Source organism: Xiphophorus hellerii, chromosome 1, assembly GCF_003331165.1.
Source record: "Xiphophorus hellerii strain 12219 chromosome 1, Xiphophorus_hellerii-4.1, whole genome shotgun sequence".
NCBI lineage: Eukaryota > Metazoa > Chordata > Actinopteri > Cyprinodontiformes > Poeciliidae > Xiphophorus > Xiphophorus hellerii.
This window is the reverse complement of record NC_045672.1, coordinates 9,999,955-10,015,052: the sequence shown is the minus strand read 5'-3', so window position 1 is coordinate 10,015,052 and position 15,098 is coordinate 9,999,955. Positions and strand designations below refer to the sequence as shown.

The following is a 15,098-nucleotide window of genomic DNA, read 5'->3' as shown; positions in this document are numbered from 1 at the left end:
TTGGAAAACTTTTAGATTTTATCAGATGACATTCTTCTTGGCCTTCACTGCAACATATGCGATCAATAAGCCTCATTAAAAAAAAAAATCATTTAGGCCATGGAAATCAGCTTATCTGCATTTTGATGACAGTCACTATGATTTGATTTATTGTCTGGTTCTCCCTTTATTCGCCCAGATGTGTTTGTGTGCACAACAAAGCACTCTTTCATCATGCTTTTGGGCAGAAGTTTCCTGTTGATATACCATAAACATTTAGCCTCCTTTTTTATATGTTGCGAGCACTTAAGGGCTTTCTGCACTCAGATGCTTTAATGACATACTCATGTCAGAGATGTAAAAAAAAAAAAAAAGAGCTTTAATTAGTCTGTGTGGATTTCTTTTGCAGACGGAGTGTGCCAACTTTGTTCGCCTCCTGCAGCCGTACAATCGCACTCACCTATTGGCCTGTGGTACCGGTGCATTCCAGCCCATGTGTGCCTTTATCTATGTGGGCCACAGAGGAGAGGTAAGTGGAGGAGTGGAGGAACGTTGCGCATCTGTTCTTTGTCTGGATGGATATAATCAAAACAACTTTGCACACACATGGAGCAACAAATAACAGGACTTTTGAGGAAGCCTATGACCTAAACACACAATCATGTTTAGGTGAATGCATGCTAAGCTGTACTACATCACATTATCCGAATGAACTTTAAATGTTAGCTTCAATAGAGAAGATAAAAACACCAACATTTCCACAAAAATAGCAATCATGGTCTTTGGGGTGAAGGATAAGGCTTTTAACACATTTTTACACTAAAAGGTCAAAGATTTGCTTCCTTTATTATTAAATCAGCCTCTTTTATTTACACACTTTTCACAGTGCAGGTTCTTTATTCAGGGACAATACATACAAGGTACTGCAAGAGTGGACAGCTAAAAATAAAAATTATAGATTGACCTTTTTTTGGTTTGTCTTTTTTTTTACATTTTTGGAAGGAAAATCTGTGTTGTAATCTGAAGAGAACTGTAGAGTAGAGATCACCTCAGAATCTGATGGACTTAATTAACTTTGGCAAAGAGAACAAATGTCTTTAACTCAAAGATGCATCAACAAAAGCATTTATATAAAATAATTGTAGCTTTATTTTTTTTTCTCACTTCAGTTGAATGGGAGATGTATCACATGATGAGGTAGGAAAAGGTTTTTTTCATGGTGCCATGTTTTTATATGATAGAGGGAGTACATTGTAGCATCACGTAATTTTATAGACATGTAGAAATATTTCATTAAAACTAAATCGAACCAAAACCACATCCCAAAATTCAAAAGTGAACAGAATATGGAGGACCTTTGCAGGAACAGACAAGGTCTTCCTGGCTCATCAAGCATACAATGGGTTTCCTATAATACTCAGAAGGATGTGAGAGGTTTATTTATTTATTTTTTTTGCTATGCATGAAGTATTTATAGAACGGTTTTGGTGGTGCAACCTGGGGACACTTGGAAGTGGGAAAGGGAGAATAAGCATGGCACAGCATGAAATGTTGATCAGAGAATTTGAGGCTAGATTGGTTGCTTCATATAACCCAAAGTTGCAACATCAACAAAATTATTGTTACATTCTTGGCACCACAGCTGCTATGTGCATTGTGCTAGTGCGCAGGTTGCTGGGTGACTAAAGAAAGTGGTGATGTTTTATGTGGTCTGAGGATGCAAAACTATCTGCTATTGTATGTGGTGGTGAGTAAGAAAGAGTACAACAAATATTATATGCAGCAATTCATAAGGTTTAGGGTTTAACATCATTTCAGTTTCAGAGTGTTTCATAAAAACAGAGGCTTCAGAATCAAAGGACTCTTTCGTTGACAGTACAAAAGAGGCCTACAAATATATGCAAAGCTGAGGAAGAATTAATGAAACCCTGAATGTGAAATTTTTGTCTTTTTCATCAACTGTGAAATATTTAGACTGAAAATTACCCATCTTAAGGGCAGCAGCTGAGTGGTGCATATGAGATGATGTTTTACTCTTGGAAACTCTAGGTTAGCATAGCAGAGTCAAGTACAATGCTGCATTGTGTGTTGGATCAAATAATGGAATAGAAATATAATAAAACACAGAGGATTTCCAAGTGAGACATTTGGACAGTCTGAAGAATTACTGGGTGGCACTGAAGTGCTTCTGTTAGGGAAATGTTCTTGAAAGAAGTGTGTTTTGCTTCCAGTTTCCAAAAGGAAAAAGAAAAATAAACTGAGACAGACTGGGGATCTGGGTACAAATCACTGGGGTCTTAACAGGCAGCTCTGACATGAGTTTTGTTTAAGGGCGACTCAGCCACAGCATAACCCTCTCTATACATCTTTTTAACTGCACCGGCTGTCCCTCCTCGTATCCACTCGACTCACAGTCAAAGCCATATAAAGGACAAGAACCTATGAATGAAGCTATTAAAGCAATCCTGCATTTTGTTGTTTCAAGGCAGTTTTTCACGTTTTTCACTCCTGCTACAACCCAGCAGGAGGGGGTCAAAATCTGGATTCAGAGAAGGGCTGGCTGACATTGGTAGAGCTTGTGTAAGGGAAACGAGTGCAGCGGCAGAATGCCAACTATTAGCGAACGAATGCATTGATTTGTTAGCATATATAAAGGAAACCAAGTGCGGTAAAACATTATTTTTTTCTTAAGTATTCAGTTAGTCATCCATGTATGTGTTCCCTTTCTGGTACAGTTTTCCTTTTCACTTCCAATCTGTCATTTTCATTGTGGTTTCTACTTTGTGGATTTCAAGGAATAGTAGAAGAAAAACAAATCAGCAGAATCCCTGTAAGACTGGTAGGGCTTTCATGTAAAGGTTGGTTATCTGTTCAAAACCTTTAAAGTTTTAAACATTTTGTCAAAAGTTGCATTACAGTTGAATGGAAACATGAGTGAAAGCTTCCACATTTTAAAAATGGATAGGCTTGTTTAATTATATGGGGAATGAAAGACACATAACAAGTATTTGTTTCAATTCTTCATACATATTGCCCCCATTGTTCTTGGATGATGTACATATTATGCAGATTTTTGACACAAGTTCTTTCCATTTTTGTAGCTCTGTCTATCAGAGTGTGCATAAAAAGACTCGAATCTCACACTTCTTCGGCTGGGCTAACTATCTCTCTCTCGAGCTTGTGTGTGGGCGTGTGTGTGTTACTCCAACAGTAAGTCTAGTCCTCTCAGGTAGTCGATTCTGTCAATTTGTGGTACTTTATTAATCTAGAGGAAATTGTGAGGTAGTCTTTTGCTCACACACATTCGCAATTATCCATAAAAGCATTAAAAATATGATAAGGTGGTCAATAAGCATATAAAATCTCATCAAAGGCAATAGAAAAAAAAAATCAAGAAGTGAATTTTCCCATTTCCCACCATTCCTCCAGGAGAGCATTGTGGAGTCTAATGGCCAGTGGCATAAATACATTCCTGAACCTCTTAGTTGTACAGCCCACTGACAGGAATCTGAGAGAACTCCTCTACTGGGAGAAAAAAAAGTGTTCAAGAGGTGGGTGGTAATTTCCTGAACTATCTTCAACTCCTCTTTTCCACCACCGTCTCAAAAGACTCCAGGCTCATACCAACCACAGAGCCAGCTCTTCCTGATTTTCTGAGTGTCCCCTTTTCCTCACCCCTCCAACATACCACCGCATGCAAAAGTATTGTCTGTATTTGCTAACCAGCTCAACCTTTTGTCCAGATGTACACACAGGTACTTGTATGTGCTGACCTCTTCTGCATCCTTACCATCTGTGGAAATGAGATGTAATGAGGGCGTTACCCTCTGAAAGTAACAGCTCCTTTGTTTTAGTGATTTTGAGCTGACATTTATTCTTCCTGCACCACTCCATAAAGTCCTCCACCAGTCTTCTGTACTCCCCCTCCAATCCCTAACTTGCCGTATTGTCTGAGAATTTCTTCCATGAGATATTACAGTTGTAGTTGAAATCAGTGGTGTACAAAGTAAAGGGTAGGGGTTAAACGCACTGTGCTGTTTGACAGAAGAGCACCAAAGGTAGCCTGTCCATTTATTGAACCAATCGTTTACTGGCGAACACACAACTGCCTGTTTGTGTGACCTCTCCCAGGAAATGAGTCTCCAAGGCACTCCGACTGGACACTGGGTGGGATGACCTTTAACCTAGAAGGCGTTTCATCTCTGTTAGGGGGAGATGTACCCATTCACTTTCTAATGCTCTCACATCAGCCCACTGGTGCAATCAGTGTTGTTGCAACGTTGTCTAATGCTACAAAATTTCACATAAAAATCTATAAAACTGTGAGAAGTGAAGAACAAGGCCTTTCTTCACACGGCTTAGTCAAAATCTGTTAGTATTGGAGACTTTCTTGTTGTTATTCCGTATTATCTAATCCCACAGAATCTTTATGGGATAAAAACAAAAGAGTGTGTTTGACAGCATTCTGGTCCATTAAAAACTAAACACCCACATGATGGACAAGAGTGATTTCTGGCTACAGAGAAAAGGGATTTCAAAGCCATAGAAAGTTTGTTTTTTTTGTAACGGTTGTGTTATGAGACTGAATTAAAATCTTAATAAAAAAATGGCATTATTTACAAAAGGTCTTTGTAAAACTAGTGTCTTAATTAATTATGATCATATGGTATTCATCTGTGAGTCTGTGAGGGCCTTCCTCTGGGGATCTTAACCACAACCTGACACTTATAGATGGACATAGGCTAGAGTCCCCACAGTGAGCGACACGACTGCCTGAGGAGAGTCACAGACGTACAAATAAACCTCCGTCGCACAGTGACGACATGAGGAGGACAAGACCACACGCACATACACAAACAGCCGGTCAAACAAAACAAATGGCACCAAACTGAGCACATAAATATGCTGAGAAGCCGACAGAAACATACACAAACATGATGAAAGACATGGACGTTGAAACACAAATAAGAAGAAATGAGCTGTGTGTTAAACCCCACAAAGAAGAACAAAGAAGAGTTACATTTTTGCAACAAACAATAGCTGTCAAGAGTTGGGAAATATACTGTAAATGTTTGCATACTCAGAATTCCTGAAGTTGAAGCTCAATGTTTCCTTGTTGAAAACTCTTTCTCGGCTCAAATTCTGAAGGGAAAAATGCAAACAATATTCCTAAAAGTTATTTCTAACATTGTTAAAGAAGGTTAAAGACTAATGTAAATTGAACCCTTGATGGCTGCATCGAGGACTATCCTGACATGTAGTGTCTACTCTACTGCGACACGCACCACAGCAATCTTTTATTTTTTTCTCTGATCCTAAACTGGAAATTGGACGGGTTGTCCTCCCTTTAATATTTTGCTGTAGCTGCTTCTGGATTTGGTCTTCAATATTTTGGGGGCTGATCTTTGTTTGATTGAGTTCAATGTCTAAAGGTGAATATCACCACAAGAGTCAGTCCAAGAGTGTCCACATTCATTCTTTAGACGTGGTAAAAAAAAACAAATACATTAGGGTCTGTGTTGATGGACTTGGTGCCCCCATTGTTCTTGGATGATGTGCTTGGTAAAAGTGCTTTAGTGAGACTTCATCTTATAAAAAAATCTCAAGTTTGTTCAAATCTTGTCTATCTCGGTTGAATCGTCATAGGCCAGTCGATGAAGCAAGAACAAAAGATCATCTGACTCTGGAGTAACTTAAACCTGGGGTATTTGTAGTGGCACAAAGTTGAGTAAATGAACAGATGAGAAACTGCTGTGGGGGACTAAGAAAGTAAAGCAGAGAGGGAATGGGCAGGGTAAATCTGGAAAGAGAGAAAATCAGCAGAACATAGCATCAGAATTAGCATAAATGGCTGAAAAACAAACCATGATTCACTGAGCTGAATTCAAAGTCCAGCAGATTGCGATAGTAAAACTTCTACTGGGAGGTTTTCTCTCTTTTAGCACTCAAACATCTGGGCTGCATGCATGTCTGAATAGAGTCCTAGTGGACCTTAATGAATCGACGGGTCAGCAGAGTGGAGAGCGGCGTCTGAATCTGACTTTAACAGAGTTAACATAACTAAAAAGTGTTAAATTTGTATAGCTAGAGGATATTTTGTAAGGCAGAGATTAGGGAATTAGCAATAACAGGATTAATGAGTGGAAAAGCCACTATACAAGTTCATTCCACTTACCATTTACCATCTGTTTGTGTCTATTGTGACCTTTCTCAATAGTTTTGCTGTTGGGGTTCAACAGTATTGTGTTGTATTATGCTTGGCAGAACTGAATACAAAGAGCTCTGAATGTTTCCTTCTATGTATCACAGAACTTGTGTGTATTTGTTTTGACAGAGTGTGGCCCGAGTGACTCTGACACACTAATGAGCTGCTCGATTCCCGTGGAACATCGTGAGAAAACACATTCAGACACACGCATTCACACGCAGCAATGCTTAGAAAACTTGACTCTTGCTCATCTGGGATGAGCAAATAAGCAGTGTAAAAACATACGAAAGAGCAAAACACAGCCAACACACACACACGTGCACCCCTACACGCTTCAAAGGAGAAATCCATATGGGAAGACAAGATATTTTTCCATAATAATAATAATAATAAGATCTTTGAATACACAAAAAAGAATCAGAATGACTAATAAGATTATGATGACAAAATACAAAGCTTTTCTTGATTTTTTTTCACTAATAATGCATGTTATGTGGTTTTTATGTGAAAGACCAAAAGAGTAATACATAATTGTGAAATGAAAAGTAAACATTTAATTGTTTTAAATGTTCTTCCAATAAAATCTAAAATGTGTGGTGAAAATGTGTATTCAGTCTTCCTGAGCTAATATTTTTGCAGAACCTACTTATGTTGCAAAATGGCTTCAAATCATTCTGTTTTACTGGTGTGTGTCTGTGAGCAGCAATTTTGAGGCTTGTTATGGAGTTCAGATTCGTATGTTTATTTAGGTCTGGACCTAGACGCTTTTGCAAGGCACCGCAAGTTCAGAGATTAATCAGTGCGAGCTTGTGTTTCAGCGTTGTGCGTGCTGGTGGGCTCTGCATATTCACTTCACTACCTGTAAAAGTCGTTCAAACCTCTTGACGAGCACTTAAAAAGCTATACATGTCTCAAATAAAAAAAGTTAAACATCCTGAGACTGCCAGGGAATTTTCCTGCGCCGGATCACTTTGACTCATTCATGTTCCTCAACACGTACTGCTGGGGTGCACGAGTGTGTGTGTGTGTGGTGTGTGTGTGTGTGTGTTGCTGCACATCTAAAACTAAATAGGTTTTGCGCGTATTGTTCGCCTATTCTGACAGACCTTTTTTTAAGCAGCTGACTTCAATGTCATCATCTCCCCTGTGATCTCTGCTCAGTGAAGGACTCGCCCACCGTGTAACAATGCTCTATTGTTTATGAGAGGAACATGGACTGAGAAACAGAGTTCACGGCCAGGGCACTTTAATTTGTCACATGGGTTTGTATCAAAGTCCAGAGTTTTATAGTTGCTCCTGTCACCTTCCATTCCTACTTTTCTCCTGGAAGTAGACCGCGTTTGATCGCACCGAGACGTTTCTGGTACAGACAGCCTGGTACTCTGGTGGCATTGAAGTGGAGGAAGAAAGACTGGAAACAAAAGGGCTTTTATCCAAAGTGACCCTTTCTTGACCTAAAAAGTCACACAGTCTGAGGATGTGGACTGAGTTCATTAAGTCAGTTTGACCAACCAGTGAGTTAAGTCAAAAAGACCCTGTCTACCCCCACCACCACTTCAGTATTTTATTAAGTTTGTTTCATTTCCGCCATCAGAACAAAAGATGTGGACAGATTTATTTTCACTAAGAGACTAGTACAGATCCTGTTCAGGATAACGAGTAAGTGTTGGTCCTAATGAGGTGTAATGGGAGGGTGACGCCGACAGACACGAACACATTGGATTTTGCACCTGGCCCTGTTGTGGATGTATTCATTGAGGTTTCCCTTTCTGCCCCTTTCATTGTGCGCTGATTTGCTGAGCTTTGTGCCACATAATTTACTGCAGTGGGCAGCATGAGTTACGGCTTTGAAATTAAAAACCCTGTCGAGGTTTTGCATCTGTTAGCTGCGGTGAGGTGGGACCAATCAGGAAGCAGGAGGAGTATCTGTATTTTTTTGGAATAGAATAAAATGTTTTAAACATGTAGATATATAACCAGAAAAACTAGAATGATAAATTAATAATAAAAAATAGAACCAGCACTCCCCAGGTCTTTGTGTTTGGTTCTGTTTTTATTAATAGACTTAAGCTTTTGTTGCTAGCATCTGCCTAAATTTTCCAAGCATTGCTTAAGGAGGCACTGATGGATCGTTTATGTTTAAATAAACGATCCATCAGTTTATCTAATATCAACATGAATATTATGTTAATGATGCACTTCAATCTTTATTCTCCAGGATTGAAAAATCACACAACATACTACTTCAGTGGAAACCAAGAGCTGAATAGACAAGTTTGAATTCAACACAGGCTTTCCATCCATTCAGTTTCAAAATGATACATAAAGTCTCATGTATAGAAACCTCTTTCTTATATGGATCAATGTCCATAACCTGGACAATGCAAATCAGTGAATACGAAGCTTCTGGTATTAGTACCACTGGTTACTTCACCACTTTTCTTGGTAGAAATGGTAGAGCTCTTAAAAATTATTTAACTTCTTGGCCCACACTGTAAAAGAAATCTCTATGGTAAAATACCATTGTATTTTGTATTTATTTATCTATTTACTTTTAACAAAAGTGTATAAATGTTCAACAGGGTTTACATCTATGCTATTCCTTAATGTTGGCCTTTTTAAAAGTAGTAAAAAGTAGTAAACGTTTTTGTTGATCTGCTCAATTTTAGGATCTCGCCTACAGAAGTTCATCTACTCTTACCGGTTAATTTTCCTTCTGCGCATTTTGAAAGGCCAGATTTAAAATGTATCTTTAGATATTTTATTTCAAAATGTAAATTCTATATTTGTTGAAAACTACTCTACATGATCGACAAGAGAATATTTCCAATGGAAAATTTTCTGTTGTAAACAAAAAAGAATTAGTTACCTTGCTAGCATAGCATAGCAGAAATAGATGATTTTGCCTTATTGTTGGTTTTTTGGGGGGTTTACAAGAATACATTTTACCAAGCATTGCAGCCTTTCAAGTGTAACAATGAAATCTGCAACTGTCAACAAATTTTTTACTGTTGACAAAGTTCAAAATTTAACAGCAGATTTCATTTGATAGCAGTATTTTCTTTTATTACCCAGCTGGCTCTTCTGCAGTCAGGTCTCCCAGGACTGATCTGCACTGGGAACTGAGTGGGAAATTTGTCTGGACTCTGGCAGCTCCGCTAATCCTAAATTTCCTCTTATCTCAGACGACTCCTTCGTTCTCAGACAGGCGAGGGTTCGATGAAAGGACTAGTAAATGTGAAAAACTGTGTGAAACTGCAAAACGACCCATTTGGACTAATCTGAACGTTGAGACAAAGATGAAGAATCTCTCCTCCCCCACAATAAAATTATAGTAACATCTTAAAAGAATACGTTTTGTCTGCTTGGCGGCTGTACCTGCTGAACTTTTGCTTAACAAGATAATCAGTTTCAGGTGGTGCAACGGGCTGACCTTGTTTGTAGATGGTCAATAAAAAGAGTTTCCATTTGGAAGAGCTGGTGAGGAATATACGACTCAGTTAATATTTCAACTCTGTAATCTGAATCATATGAAGTAAATCTGTATTTCTCATGCGTTTCTGGAGCTGTGATAAATATCAGCTTGATAGAGTTCTCCTCAGGGCCCACCTGCTGGACTTAATTTACACACTTGTAACTGTGCCTTTTCTTCCCCAGCACGTGTTCACCATGAACCCACTGAATGTGGAGAGTGGACGAGGAAAGGTTCCACATGACCCCAGCTTTCCGTTTACAAGCACCTTTAGCGGTAAGTCACAGTTCATTTTCCATATGTGTTTATCACCTTATTATTTTGTTTATGGAACCAATAGCGGAATGTTAACTGTGTCTGTAGACCATATGGGGTGTGATATCCTGACTCTGGTTTATTGAGATGCAAACTAATGCAACTATAACTGTGAGTCCAGTCCACCCTCGTTATAAATAAATAACTCTTGTTCATATTTCAGCACATAAACAGTCTGAACTAAGTTTAAAGTATTCTAAAAGGCAGCCTTTAATAACAGACACATGATGATATAATTGGTCAGCATATTGACTTGAGGTAACATTTGCAATCTGGGCCTGACTTGATGATCTGCACCTGTTCGCTTTACTTTAAAGTTAACTGTACTTTAGTTTGGATCTGTTCTCATTCACTTAATGTTCATGATGTAACTGTTGAAAAGCAAAAAGGGTTTCAGGATTTAGACATGTGACATTGATATGTTTTCCATTGCAGCAACCACTAAATTCAAATTCAACTAAAAATACTTTATTGATCCCAAAGGCAAATTAAATATGCTACTTGAATGGCATTCAAACAGCAGAACACGCTGCTTGAATAGTATTTATGTAGTGTGTCAGGTGACATCTGTTTGGAGAAACTATTGCAGATTAAATCATTTAGACTTAAAACCTCTTTTTATAGTAGTTTCACATTTAAAGGAAAGTGGATGGTGTTATAGGTAAGCTTAATCTGAGTGGTCAGGCAAATAGTTGATTTCTACCATCTTGCAACACCACTAGGTTTTGTATATGCTGCACTGCACTGCATACTGAACTCAGGATGACTCTGGAGTGCCATCTTTTTGACTTTAGTAGGCATCATATTAGATTTTCCTGTGTTGGAAACCAGAAAATGCAACTTCCAAATACAAGTCATTTGCACCTTTATATCCTGCATTTGTCATATCTTTAAACTTCTACCTTTAAGATTTGTTCCATGTAAGGACAGAGCTTACAGGTAAAAGATTTGTACTTATGACCACATTGTACACCTACAATAAACCTATATTGTATGTAGGTGCTTTGTCATATCAATGAGACAAAACCTTATTAAAAGCAAACCTTTCTTGGCTTTAACATGTGGTGAAATGCACACATTTTGAAACTGTCCCCACTAGAATAAACAATTCTGGGTGTTTTCTCTTGAAACGTCATTAAGTATTTATTGCACCTTGTGAAGGAACACTGATTTATGCCAGTGACAGATGATCCTGGGATCTTTTTAGAGGTGGAGGCCTGCATAGTGTGTGTGCGTGTGTACGGGGTGTGCATACATCTGCACAGCTGGGTGATTCCAGCATCAGAAATCATCCAGCAATGCTTTGTGTTTGGCAGGAAAATGTTCAAACCCGAGCCAAATATTTGGTAGTGTGGACCCCAGCTATCATATACAGTGGCCACATGGGCACACAAATGTTCAAGCTCACTGCAGAAATAGTGAGAGATTTAGAGCGGTCCATATACAGTACAGACCAAAAGTTTGGACACACCTTTTAATTCAATGAGTTTCCTTGATTTTCATGACTATTGACATTGTAGATTCACACTGAAGGCATCAAAACTACGAATAACACATGTGGAAATATGCACTAAACAAAAAAGTGTAAAACAACTGAAAATACCCCTTATATTCTAGTTTCTTCAAAGTAGCAACCTTTTGCTGTGATTACTGCTTTGCACACACTCTGCATTTTCTTGATGAGCTTCAAGAGGTAGTCACCTGAAATGGTTTTCACTTCATAGGTGTGCCCTGTCAGGTTAATAAGTGGGATTTCTTGTCTTATAAATAGTCATGAAAATAAAGAAAACCCATTGAATTAGAAGGTGTGTCCAAACTTTTGGTCTGTACTGTATATCCAGAGTCGTTTGATAATGTGAACTATAAATGCAGGGTGAAGACGGTGTTCAGATTACTCACTGAAAGACTAAAAAACTGAAGTGAATTTTTTTTTTTTGCCCTCCTAGCAAAGTTGTGTTCAATAAAATTAATTTCTTGTTCCATTTTTTTATCTCAGAAAATTGATTTCTTTAAGATTTTCAACAATTGCAATCAGTGCCACTAATAACTAAAATTGCTTGCATTGCTTCAAAGTACAATACTTTCAACTATTTATCTTTCTCTGATCTTTTTTTGAACTGTTAAACTCATTTGTATCAGTTCTCAGCTGATACATTTCTTGATCCTTTCTCAAAAAAAAAAAATGTGGTATGGTCAGCACTAATTAGTTTGTCTATCTTTCTATATTTGCTCATGAGATAACATCACAGAACAAAGCTATACAAAGACATTGTATTTGTCTCTGCGATTTTAAGAAGAATGGGTGTGTTTCTGATAGCATTAGTACTGCCAAAGAAAATAAATGTTTGTTTTTTTTTCTTCACCATGTTGTACAAAAGCAATCTGTGGGCCAGATTCAGTTTCAACATTATCCGGGGGAAAAAAAAATAAAAAATTAAAAACAGCTGAGATTTCAGAACACTTGGAGTTCTTGAGAAAAACTCTGTGATGACAATTTATTATCTAAAAAGTGATATTTTTTTTTAACAGTTTAGGCAGAAGATTTGCTAATGACATAATTATTTAATATGTTTATGTTCACAGGTCAGAGACAGAGTTGTACACAGATTTGCTCAAATAATTGCTCTCATATTTTCAGTCAATTGTGTTCAGGCTTGTGGCTAAACATTCTTATATTAATCTCAGTGTCAGAAATCGAGGAACATGAGAACAGCTGTGACAGGGGGAAAAAAAAGGTGAGAACAAGGCCACTGATTACAGTATAAAGCTGCTGAAGAGTGATGATTTTACTGAGTAAGCCAAACTACAACATTAATTCATAAAACAATGTCTACAACAGTCCTCTGAAGTTCCTCTGTTGTGAATACAGTGTGCCTTAATTTCACCGCAGTAGAAGATGAGGGTTTATGACTAAGATATGTAATCGGAAAACTCAAAAATTTGGTGATGTTCACCTTGCCTTTGTACTTTCTGCTTCTACTCTGACCTGCATTGTCACTCTGATGTGCAAAGGTCTGCAACTGCATGTTTCTTTTAATGACTGTAACCTCAATAGCCTACTTTATATTGGCCAGGAATGCATTCAAAATTGCATGTCTAAGTTTTTCCATATTATCCATCTCCTTTCCTCTGTAGTTTACTTCCAAGCCCCTCATCCATGTTTACTTGATGTTTGGGTTTTTCACTTGAAGGAAATATGTTGTTTTATGTCCTGTATCAGACATGTTTATTTGTCAGGGCTCAAAACTCTCTGGAGGTGTTGTGATGGTCTGTGTAGTCCACATGTCCTGGTTGACTGCACCGGGCACAATCTTCCTGTCATCCATGATTTGATTCATATCAAACTATTATTGTTTTGGTTTTCAGACACAAAGAAATTAAACTGGCTGTTTAAATGTTTTTGTTCTTTCTCTCTCCACCTCTGACTCTGCCTGCCTACAGGTGGTGAGTTATACACAGGACTGACCGCAGATTTTCTTGGAAGAGACTCTGTGATCTTCAGGAGCATGGGAGGTCGCACCACCATGAGAACTGAGACTGACCAGAAGCTTCTTCATGGTAAAAATGTCACTTATTTATTTTGAAAACTTGCACAAATGGTGTGATCTAGGAGTAAGACAATGGAAATGTATCTCTGATACTGAAAACAGCTAACTTTGAGGGGGTTTTCCCCCCTATAAAGTAGTGGTAGATGTCAATAGAAAGTCAAAAAGTCTATTTAAAATTAGGATTCTCCTTTTAGGTTGTGACTTTTTTCAACCTCCTGTTTACACCTTTCAGACCCTCGGTTCATCGCTGCCCACATCATCCCGGATAACGATGACAGGGACGATGATAAAGTGTATTTTATTTTCACTGAGAAGGCCTCAGAGGGAGGGGACAAGGAGGAGGCCATCCATACACGAGTTGGACGAGTGTGTGTGGTGAGATATCATAATCACTTCTTATTTTTGAGACAGTCAATGATTATGTTTCCAGCTCTGAGCTTTAGAGGAGCTTTGCTGTGAGTTTGCTTTCTCTTCCAGCAGTTAAGTCCTTCTGGGATTTACCAATGAATACCTCAGCAGAGCTGAAGAGCCAGTGATTAGATCTAAAAACCCGACAACGGCATTTACTTCACAAATAATGTTACAGGACAGGGGATAATGTGCTTAATGCTTAAGTCTTTTTATTATGACACTTGAAAACTTTTGTGTTGAAAGGACAAATTTATCCCAAAATATTTACATTTCCCTACAGGAGTGTGAAAATGTCATTATATTCAGACTAAGATAAATGTTTTCTTCTCCCAAACTACATGCAGCTGTCAAATTTCCCAACCAGAGACTCGAAACGCATTCCAAGTCCTGCAACATTCTTTCACGCATTGATTTGTCTTACAAAACCATATGTGCCTTGAGAAGTCAGCATAAAAAGTATACATATAGCCATATTTTTTTATTCACTTATGCACACAGCTGCAGGGCTGAAGAGCGGTATATTGTGTCAGAAGAAAAATATTTTCAAAAATATATTCATAAAATCATACTTTTAACTTCCTTTGAAAACTTTTATCTCTGTATCCTCCTCTCTTTCCTTTCCTCTTGTAATTTTCTGTTTTTGGAACTACAACACAGTAAATTCATTTAAGCTTTAAATTGAAGAGCATTCAATATGCAGCTTTATTATAGAGCTTCTACGCAGTAGGTACGTTTACATGGACATAGGTACAGTAATCAGAAAAAAATGACCAATCGGAATAAAAATGCATCGTATAATATTCCAATCAGAATATTCTGATCAGTTTCAGTTTGATAGGAATGAATTTGTAATCCGAATGAGACGGGTGGTGGAAGCAGATTGATAATGCAAATGGCGCGAATGTAAACATGAACATCTTCTGTTATTCTGATTGTGACAAAATGATCTGAATTGCATGTGTGTCAGGGAAATAAAACTGAACACACTACTGTGGGTTATTTTTTGTTTATCACAGATAGAAGTTCAAGTTTTACACCTTTCTAGGGAAATTTTACAACTCATCAGTGCTTCTATTGTAGCTTGGTGCATTTAGACGCAAAAACAGCAATTAACAGTCTGGTTCAGGTTTAACTTGCATTGTGGGTGTTGAGTCATTTGCCTGCC

General features: G+C 38.0%; 1 protein-coding gene across 1 annotated transcript in view; it reads left to right on the top strand.

The window, feature by feature from the left end:
- sema3bl (sema domain, immunoglobulin domain (Ig), short basic domain, secreted, (semaphorin) 3bl) overlaps positions 1 to 15,098 on the top strand; it is a 63,924-nt gene that overhangs the window by 33,939 nt on the left and 14,887 nt on the right. The window contains exons 4-7 of the mRNA XM_032570882.1: positions 389 to 508; positions 9,845 to 9,935; positions 13,416 to 13,532; positions 13,755 to 13,897. Coding sequence (XP_032426773.1) covers positions 389 to 508; positions 9,845 to 9,935; positions 13,416 to 13,532; positions 13,755 to 13,897 — 471 coding nt within the window. The remainder of the gene's footprint in view (positions 1 to 388; positions 509 to 9,844; positions 9,936 to 13,415; positions 13,533 to 13,754; positions 13,898 to 15,098) is intronic.